A 10,000-nucleotide genomic window follows, 5' to 3' on the forward strand; every position below is an offset into this window, starting at 1 on the left:
AGGTCGAGAGAGAGAAACAGACAGACAGAGGACAGGTCGAGAGAGAGAAACAGAGAGAGAAACAGACAGACAGAGGACAGGTCGAGAGAGAGAAACAGAGACAGACAGAGGACAGGTCGAGAGAGAGAAACAGAGACAGACAGAGGACAGGTCGAGAGAGAGAAACAGAGACAGACAGAGGACAGGTCGAGAGAGAGAGAAACAGACAGACAGAGGACAGGTCGAGAGAGAGAAACAGACAGACAGAGGACAGGTCGAGAGAGAGAAACAGAGAGAGAAACAGAGACAGACAGAGGACAGGTCGAGAGAGAGAGAAACAGACAGACAGAGGACAGGTCGAGAGAGAGAAACAGACAGACAGAGGACAGGTCGAGAGAGAGAAATGGTCAGTAAAAAATAAAAACTCCAATACATTTTTAGAAAGTACACACACACACACACACACACACACACACACACACACACACACACACACACACACACACACACACACACACACACACACACACACACACACACACACACACACACACACACACACACACACACACACACACACACACACACACACACACCTACACACCTACACACCTACACACCTGAGGTGCTCCTGTAGTGTGTGGATCTCTGTCTCCCTCTTCTGGGTATTGAGGGCCAGTGCAGCATTCTCCTTCTGACACTCCTGCAGCCTGCGGTTACAGCCCTGCACCTCACCCAGAGCAGACTGCACGTCTACACACAGACACACACACAGACACACTTATATACATGTATTAGATAATACACACAGACACCTCAGAGATCCTTTAATCTCAGCGTAATATGGATCAGTTTAAGGCCCTGATCTTCATGTATTTAGAAATCAAATAGAAAAGAAGCGGAGTACGTTCCCCCCTCATCTATTACCTTTACTGATACGACTACACTCCGCCTCACTCTGCTGCAGCTGGCTCTGTGTGTCCACCAGGGCTTGCCGTAGCCCAGTGTTGCCGCGCTGCAGCTCTTGCAGGCTTGTGTGAGCATCGTTGAGCTCCGACTGCAGAGCTGACACTAAGAGACAGAGGAGGTTAGACAGGCGACACCAAGAGACAGAGGAGGTTAGACAGGCGACACTAAGAGACAGATGAGGCTTTAGACAGGCGACACTAAGACACAGAGGAGGTTAGATACTCAGAGATACAGACACACGATAATAACCTCTCACTGATAGACAGTTGAAAGAGGGCCGGGCAGTTTATCTTACTGTCAGTGTCACAGTGGACATCTCTGGCCTCCCTCTCTGCTCGCTCTCTCTCCTGCAACTGTTGGTTCACTATCCTCAGACGCCTGAACACACACGTTAAAGTGATCAATCTTCTGTATGAAACACACACACACACACACACGGGTGATGGTGCTGACCTGCGTAGCAGTGCGTTCTCACTGCGTAGAGGTTGCAGGACCAGAGCAATCTCAGCCTGGATGTTAGAGCTGCCCACCATGACAGGAAGTAGAGACACTGTCTGCTCCAGCTCACACACCAGACGCTCTGCTACACTGTCTACAGAGGAGGGGGAGGAGGGAGGGAAGAGAGGGAAGAGAGAGAGTGGCGGAGATTGAATTTGATTAACATTTGATTAAATAGTAATTTTGACTGATTGATGAGTTGACTGATTATTTTGACAGGTTGGTTGATTGATTGATTACCTTGGCCAGCGAGCAGAGCCTTCAACTCTCCAAGGAGGTACTGAACAGTCATCACCTGCCGAGCGGTTCCCTCTGGACTACAGCCCTTAGAGCCCAGCGCCAGCGGCAGGCGTGTGTACGAGTGTGTGTGGTTGGGAGCCACACCTGGATGTGTGTGTTGTAAGTATGCCTGTACAGGCACTGGATCTATGTGTGTGTGTGGATGTGTGTATGCCAGCTGGGTGTGTGTTTGTATGCTAAAGCAGGTCTGGGCGCTAGTGTCTCTCACTGGACACTCCTCTTCCTCCTCTCCAGCGTTACCCTCCATGTGGCCGCAAGCCTCCCTGGCTAAGGTCCCTCCATCCTGGGTAGAAACCAGCTGGCCCCCCCTGTCCAGGGATGTAGCATCTGGGGCAGACTGTGGTTGAGTGTTGGCAAGGGGGTGAGGTTGGGGGTGAGGATGAATTTCAGAGAAGAGTACTGGTGGTCCCTGACGAGAGGGAGAGCAGGAAGATGAGATTGGATGTCCACTTTCTCCAGACACAGAGCTGTCTGAGGGCAGGGGGGCAGACAGGGCTAGCCTCTCCACAGAGGGAGCACCGAGGTGCAGGCCACAGGACCTGGAGCTCCCCTGGGCAGCCGAACCTCCAACCCCAGAGACAAAGCCTCTTGGCTGGGCTGCGAGGAGAGAGAGCACTGGTCCTGTGAGAGGGGCTGTGGGTAGGGAGGTAGCTACAGCTCCAGGAGAAGCTAACGGAGCTGTGGAGCTAGAGCCCCCCAGGTGGACTGATGCCACCCCAATGATGGAGCCTCCAGGCTGGGCTAGAGGGACTGAGGGGCCTGGGGGGAGTGTGTTGTTAGGGGGGAGTCTTTGGGGACTCAGGGTGGGGGTGGAGGTGGTCAGGCGACAGTTAAACCGAGCATCTGACTTCGGCTCTGACGTTCCGGCCAAACTCTGAACTTTGTTCCTCATCCCAGGATACGACAGGGATGACAGGATCGTCTTCTGCACGGGAGCTGGAGCAGAGAGTTATCCATTTTTGCACACCAACACATACGCACACACAGAGACACACACAGAGAGACACACACACAGAGACACACACAGGTCCCACCTGTTTTTTTAGCAGTCTGAGTGACAGGTCTCTTTGTCTGCTTCCTCCTCTCTATGTCTACCCTCTCATTTCCCAGAGTGCACAGCGGTCGGGATTTGGCGGCTCGAGTCTTCCCTGCTCCCCTGACGGAGATTGGCTTGGCCTCTATCACACAATGCAAACACTTTGGTCAATAATTTCAACTAGACATGTAAAGGTTCTGTAGAAACAGAGTAAGTAGTTGACTGGTACCTGCCGTCTCTGCCTGGAGAATGACATTGAGCAGCGCAGCACACTGATCCAGACCCTGGTGAATGGTTGTCACCTTAGAGAGAGCACAGATGCAAACCATCTTACCATATAATCACTGTTAGGTGATTATAACTCTTATTAATATATTACACAAATAGGCTTGTTATTAACTTGTTATTAACGTTGCTACTGACTGTTTATGGATGTGTTATTACCTGGTCCTCTGAGTCTGTGGAGTAGAGGGAATAAGCCGGCTCAGTAGAAGTGACTAGTGGACGCCCTGCTCCCCTACAGAACAGAGTGACAGTGAATGGATATAATGACACTCTGCAACAGGGATGTTTATCAGTCCTGTGTGTTCTCTTACCTAGGGGGACGGATAAACTCAATATACTTTAAACTGACAAAAATAAATGATAATGGACCTACATCAAGTTTCTTGACTGTGCCCAGTTCACTAATAGGTTGATGTTTATTGTCATGACTCATTCCCTGGAGACAGAACAGAGCTTTTTCTGCTAGATGGGCCAGCTGCAAAGTCCAAATCTGCTACATTGTAAAAAAAATTATGAAACAAAAATGTGCTTTTTGGTCTTAATTTGAAGGTTAGGGTTAGGCATTAGGTTTAGTAGTGTGGTTAAGTTTAGGTTAAAATCAGATGTTTATGCCACTCTACAGAGCTGCCTCCAGGGCAAGATTCATGACAACAAATGCCAATCTGCTCGCTAATAATAACCTAAATGAAAGCTAGACAGTCAGAGAGCCTTGAAAATTCCAAAAACGATGGACAGATGACTATTTTTTGCACATTTTTGGCGGCGAGGAAATATTTCAGTGCGGTCCTCCAGACCTCGTTGAAGACCCCGGGGATAAACGACTTACCTCTTCTTTGAGCCCTGGCCCCTCCCACCAGTCAGTCTTCCAGAGGATATCACCTGTCAGTCAAAAACAGGGGCTGAATCTGAATACACTCTAAAATGGTGTCCTTTCCCTGAGAGGCTAGGGGGGAAAGCTAGACACCACCATATGAGACTAATTACATTCATTATCAAGACGGCTAAGAACCAGTTCGCAGGCACATTGTGGATAGCTGAGATGTCTTACCTTGTGTCTAGCAAGCCCTTGCTTTGGCATAGCTGGCCAGTCAACTGCTGTCCAAATCGAAGGAAGAAAAACGATGGTAGCTAACCAATTCTTTCCAAGAGTAGCCCTAATAAACTATCTGCAAACTGCACTAACTTTGAGTGCACAAAATGTCTGAAGCATTTTCTGACTGACTATCTAGAGCGAAACTAGTTGATGTTGTCACGTTGAAGCTTTTGTTACAGTTATTATTAGCTTAATTTTTTTACTGGCGCTAGCATAAACAGGAACCGGCGGGTTTTGTTTGAAACGGGAAATAACGTCGTGACCAATGAAAACATCGCTGCCAAACATCCAATGAATGTTATTGGCGGATGTAAGCTGATGTCGTAATTTCCAGTTTATCGATTGAATGAAGCAAATGTCACTCAAATGTAGCCCCCTCCTCTCCTCCCTAAATGTTGGTCTGACGACGCTGAATTCGGTGTCACCATGGAGACGACATGATACAAATTAACACCAACGATTGTTTTATTACCATTAGCATTTTTTTATGTGTTTCCTGGGAATATGTGATTCAAACAATATATTGTGTTGTTGGATTAATGTAAATCTTACTATGGAAAGAAATGTTATGATATAAATAAATATATGTTCAATGTTACCACTTCCAGTGGTACACACACAGAGACACAGTCTGACTGGATACAGTTTATTTACACAACGAGTGCAGATTAAGAATGAACATCAACATTGACAAACAGCAGGGTTGGGAGTGAGGGATAAAAGCAACAAGCGGGATTCCCTAGAAAATATATATACACAGTAGAAAAGTATTGTGCTGTTGTTGTTTTTTGCAGTTACATTTTTTAATGATTTTTTTATGAAATGGAGCGATCCCTCTCGAGTCTCTGTAAAAGTTGGTCCCATGAGCCAGGAAAGATCATGGGTGGTGTAGTAGCCTAGGTGCCAGACTTTCTGCATTCAAGAACACTACATCCTTTACCTTCACCTTGACAAGATCACAACAAAGGAGTCAGTTGGCTATAAAGCAGAAACAGACTGGGACTTTTGGATGGTCAGGCAAGGATAAGACAGGGACCTTTATTTTAGGGTAGTATGGGGTATCAACTCCTGTCCTCGAGGGCCACAGTGTCTACTGGTTTTCATACTTCTCTTTTAATCAGAGACCGATTTCTACCTGGGAAACCAGGTGTGTGTGCACTCTGCAGCCAATCATTATCAGTAACATTAAACGATCAATCAAGTGCCAGGGAGAAAGGAAAACCAGCAGGACTGAGGAACTGGAGGGCCTGAGCTTTGAAAAACCCTGTTGGAGGTTAAAGGTATTAAAGGTAGTAAATAGTAAACATAGTCAATGTAGTGAACGTAGCGAGCGCTGTACACGTTTCACTGTCACACAGCAGCAGACGGAGAAGAGGGAACCTTGTAGGAGTGAGCTTTTCGAACACTATTCTCAGTGTTCAATTCTGGCATCTTACAGCTGGATAGGAGTGGGTTAAGAACCCTTTGTGATGTCGTTATCAATTAGAATTGGTTGGAATGTTCAACAAGAAGAAACTCTTCAAACTTCTCCCCCTCCCTTCTCAATATCCTATGACAGCGATCATGTCATTTGCTGACATCATTACACAGCTTTAGAGACACATACTGTACATCACTAATACTAATTGGACAAAAAACAACTGTTTATTTTTGCTGTTCTGTTTTGCTTGTCATGTCTGCTATTAACTGATAAACTGGAAATGCTATGTAGCTATTAAATGACCAGACTGTGTTGCTACTAAATGTCCAGTCACTGTCATCGCGTATCAAGTTCCTCCCTCTACCCGACCCCTTTCAACAGTCTTCGGGTTTAGAGGGCAGAAAGTCAAAGTGCATGGTGGGTTGCAGGTTGATTCCAGGGCTACAGTCCAGGGTTTTGGGAGGGTTATAAACAGTTATAATCAGCAAAGAAGCTTCATAACATGTGTAAGTAACACAGAGGGGATGGGGGGTGGGGGCAGTGATGTCAGACCAGACAGGTGAGGTCACAGGTAATCTTGATGTCTGTCTTGCTATAGAGTTCAGAGTTCAGCTTCTCTCTGGTAGAGTCACTACTTCTGAGACCGGGTCAATCTCCCCCCTCTCTCTAACTGCCTCTCTTTTTCCCCACGCTTCTCTCCTCTCTCTATCTCATTGTTATTCCCCTTTATCTTTCCCACCTAGCTTTCCCTCACCCCTCTCCCTCCCCTCTACCCTGTATATCTCTCTCTCTCTCTCTGAGAGTTTAGCAGTGTTATTCAGTGTGGGTGGGATCACAGAAGAAGCGAGAGCTGCGTTTGGCCGTCCTGGCAGTGAAAGGGACGGTCTTCAGCACTGCAGACAAAAAACAGCCAATCAAAACACAGCACTAAACTACAGTGTGTGTGTGTGTGAGTGTGAGTGTGCGTACCTGTAATGATGTCCTCTATAGCTCCATCTTTGCCCTCGTAGACATGTCTGCTGTCTTTACCGCCCTGTCGCCTCCTCAGCTCTGTGATCAGGGACTCCTGCTGCCGCTGCTTTGGACGGTTGGACGGGGACTGTGTGTGTGTGTGTGTGTGTGTGTGTGTGTGTGTGTGTGTGTGTGTGTGTTTGTGAGAGAGGTAGAAATAAAGTAGATATGTGTTGGTGAATCAATGTATGTGTGAGGAGTAGAGAAGGAAAGATGGGGAGCGATAAAGAGAGGGAACGAGAAAACATCAGTCCTTCCATTCCACAGAACAGACACTGGATCTGTGAAGTCAAGGTGATACTGTCATATCCATGGCGACAGACCGGCAGGCCTGTCTCCATGGTAACGGGGCTGTACCTTAGGCGCCTCCTGCTCCTGTTGCAGCTCCTCCTGCTCCAGCTTCTCTATCAGCGCCTGCTCTTGCCTCCTCCTCTGCTCATTCTCCTCCTCCGCCAGCTACACACACACACACACACACACACACATTAAGTTCAACTTTGACTCACGTCTTTGTGTATACTGTTGCTACGCACGCACGCACGCACACAAACACACACATTCTGCTCACCCTGTAGGCTTTGATGAATCGTACAAACACACACATTCTGCTCACCCTGTAGGCTTTGATGAATCGTACAAACACACACATTCTGCTCACCCTGTAGGCTTTGATGAATCGTACAAACACACATATTCTGCTCACCCTGTAGGCTTTGATGAATCGTACAAACACACACATTCTGCTCACCCTGTAGGCTTTGATGAATCGTACAAACACAGGGAAGAAGACAGAGGGAGGCATGGTTTTAGAGCTCTCCCCAAAGTGCTTCACCGCATCGTCAAATGCATCCTGAGAACCATAACACAACCAGGATCAGAAAACAGGACTATGAAGGACCATGGTCACCACGGTCATATAACACTTTGATGTATCTGAGGTACTTGTGTGTGTTCGTGCGTGTGTGTATGAATGTGTGTGTGTGAATGTGTGTTTTCTTGCCTGTGCGATGTGTGCGTCCTCCTGTAGTTTCTGCAGGCGAGTCTCGTGTTTGCTGATGAAGTCTTTGAGGAGTGGGTTGTGGCCGTGCATGCTGTATTCCCTCCACGACAGATCCATACCACGCTGACACTCCTTCACGTCACACACCACGTTCTCCAGGGACACTGACACACACACACACACACAATATAATAGGTTAGTTCCTTAATATCACACACCACGTTCTGCAGAGGAAGATAACTGTGACACACACAAAAGACAAACAGACACACACTCACCTGCGGCAGCTTTCTCTACATAGTGCAGCTCATTGTAGAACAGAGCGACTCCGGGGTATTTCTCTCTCACCACGTTGGCTATGTAATGCAGCAGGGTCTGCTTTCTGTCGGTAGTCTTAGTCTCCAGCAGCTGGGAGGGACACACACATTACCTTCTGGTGTGTATTTGACATTCAAAAGAGTAAATCAAGCTTATTATGTGTGTGTTACGTATCACAACATATGTATATTAGGTGGTGTGTGTTAGAATCAGAAGGTTGGTATTAGATATAAGAAAGAGTGTGTTGGGTAGTGTGTACTGGGTATTAGAAAGTGTGTTGGGTAGTGTGTATTAGGTATTAGAAAGAGTGTGTTGGGTAGTGTGTACTAGGTATTAGAAAGAGTGTGTTGGGTAGTGTGTATTAGGTATTAGAAAGAGTGTGTTGGGTAGTGTGTACTAGGTATTAGAAAGAGTGTGTTGGGTAGTGTGTATTAGAAAGAGTGTGTTGGGTAATGTGTACTAGATATTAGAAAGAGTGTTGGGTAGTGTGTATTAGGTCATAGAAAGAGTGTGTTGGGTAGTGTGTATTAGGTATTAGAAAGAGTGTGTTGGTAGTGTGTACTAGGTCATAGAAAGAGTGTGTTGGGTAGTGTGTATTAGGTATTAGAAAGAGTGTGTTGTGTAGTGTGTATTAGGTCATAGAAAGAGTGTGTTGGGTAGTGTGTATTAAGTAATAGAAAGAGTGTGTTGGGTAGTGTGTATTAGGTATTAGAAAGAGTGTGTTGTGTAGTGTGTATTAGGTCATAGAAAGAGTGTGTTGGGTAGTGTGTATTAGGTATAAGAAAGAGTGTGTTGGGTAGTGTGTATGAGGTAATAGAAAGAGTGTGTTGGGTAGTGTGTACTAGGTATTAGAAAGAGTGTGTTGGTAGTGTGTATTAGAAAGGGAGTGTTGGGTAGTGTGTACTAGAAAGAGTGTGTTGGGTAATGTGTATTAGGTCATAGAAAAAGTGTGTTGGGTAGTGTGTATTAGAAAGAGTGTGTTGGGTAGTGTGTATTAGGTAATAGAAAGAGTGTGTTTGGTAGTGTGTATTAGGTATTAGAAAGAGTGTGTTGTGTAGTGTGTATTATGTCATAGAAAGAGTGTGTTGAGTAGTGTGTACTAGAAAGAGTGTGTTGGGTAGTGTGTACTAGAAAGAGTGTGTTGGGTAATGTGTATTAGGTCATAGAAAGAGTATGTTTGGTAGTGTGTATTAGGTAATAGAAAGAGTGTGTTGGGTAGTGTGTATTAGAAAGAGTGTGTTGGGTAATGTGTACTAGATATTAGAAAGAGTGTTGGGTAATGTGTATTAGGTCATAGAAAGAGTGTGTTGGGTAGTGTGTATTAGGTAATAGAAAGAGTGTGTTGGGTAGTGTGTACTAGGTATTAGAAAGAGTGTGTTGGTAGTGTGTACTAGGTATTATAAAGAGTGTGTTGGGTAGTGTGTACTAGGTATTAGAAAGAGTGTGTTGGGTAGTGTGTACTAGGTATTAGAAAGAGTGTGTTGGTAGTGTGTACTAGGTATTAGAAAGAGTGTGTTGGGTAGTGTGTATTAGGTATTAGAAAGAGTGTGTTGGTAGTGTGTACTAGGTATTAGAAAGAGTGTGTTGGTAGTGTGTACTAGGTATTAGAAAGAGTGTGTTGGGTAGTGTGTACTAGGTATTAGAAAGAGTGTGTTGGTAGTGTGTACTAGGTATTAGAAAGAGTGTGTTGGGTAGTGTGTACTAGGTATTAGAAAGAGTGTGTTGGTAGTGTGTACTAGGTATTAGAAAGAGTGTGTTGGTAGTGTGTACTAGGTATTAGAAAGAGTGTGTTGGTAGTGTGTACTAGGTATTAGAAAGAGTGTGTTGGGTAGTGTGTACTAGGTATTAGAAAGAGTGTGTTGGTAGTGTGTACTAGGTATTAGAAAGAGTGTGTTGGTAGTGTGTATTAGGTCATAGAAAGAGTGTGTTGGGTAGTGTGTACTAGGTATTAGAAAGAGTGTGTTGGGTAGTGTGTACTAGGTATTAGAAAGAGTGTGTTGGGTAGTGTGTATTAGGTATTAGAAAGAGTGTGTTGGTAGTGTGTACTAGGTATTAGAAAGAGTGTGTTGGGTAGTGTGTACTAGGTATTAG

General features: G+C 45.5%; 2 protein-coding genes across 3 annotated transcripts in view; both read right to left on the bottom strand.

Moving 5' to 3' along the window:
• Positions 1-599: 599 nt before the first annotated feature.
• Positions 600-4,323, bottom strand: LOC139396429 (coiled-coil domain-containing protein 14-like; the record flags this gene model as incomplete). The annotated part of the gene is made up of 10 exons (XM_071143470.1): positions 4,116-4,323; positions 3,894-3,946; positions 3,227-3,299; positions 3,012-3,084; positions 2,781-2,924; positions 1,687-2,682; positions 1,402-1,540; positions 1,244-1,326; positions 907-1,050; positions 600-732 (listed from the first exon to the last, which is right to left on the bottom strand). Coding segments are annotated over exons 1-10 (1,868 nt in total), but the record flags the coding sequence as incomplete, so codon positions are not given.
• A 1,916-nt stretch (positions 4,324-6,239) lies between these two features.
• Positions 6,240-10,000, bottom strand: part of LOC139396428 (formin-like protein 2) — a 28,278-nt gene continuing 24,517 nt past the window's right edge. For both annotated transcript variants that reach the window (XM_071143468.1, XM_071143467.1), the window contains 6 exons: positions 7,870-7,999; positions 7,592-7,755; positions 7,340-7,441; positions 6,949-7,047; positions 6,550-6,679; positions 6,240-6,473 (listed from right to left, as the gene is read on the bottom strand). In XM_071143468.1, the coding sequence (XP_070999569.1) occupies positions 6,394-6,473; positions 6,550-6,679; positions 6,949-7,047; positions 7,340-7,441; positions 7,592-7,755; positions 7,870-7,999 (705 nt within the window). In that variant the 3' untranslated portion in view covers positions 6,240-6,393. The remainder of the gene's footprint in view (positions 6,474-6,549; positions 6,680-6,948; positions 7,048-7,339; positions 7,442-7,591; positions 7,756-7,869; positions 8,000-10,000) is intronic.

The sequence above is a fragment of the Oncorhynchus clarkii genome, unplaced genomic scaffold, assembly GCF_045791955.1.
Source record: "Oncorhynchus clarkii lewisi isolate Uvic-CL-2024 unplaced genomic scaffold, UVic_Ocla_1.0 unplaced_contig_1769_pilon_pilon, whole genome shotgun sequence".
Taxonomy (NCBI): Eukaryota; Metazoa; Chordata; class Actinopteri; order Salmoniformes; family Salmonidae; genus Oncorhynchus; species Oncorhynchus clarkii.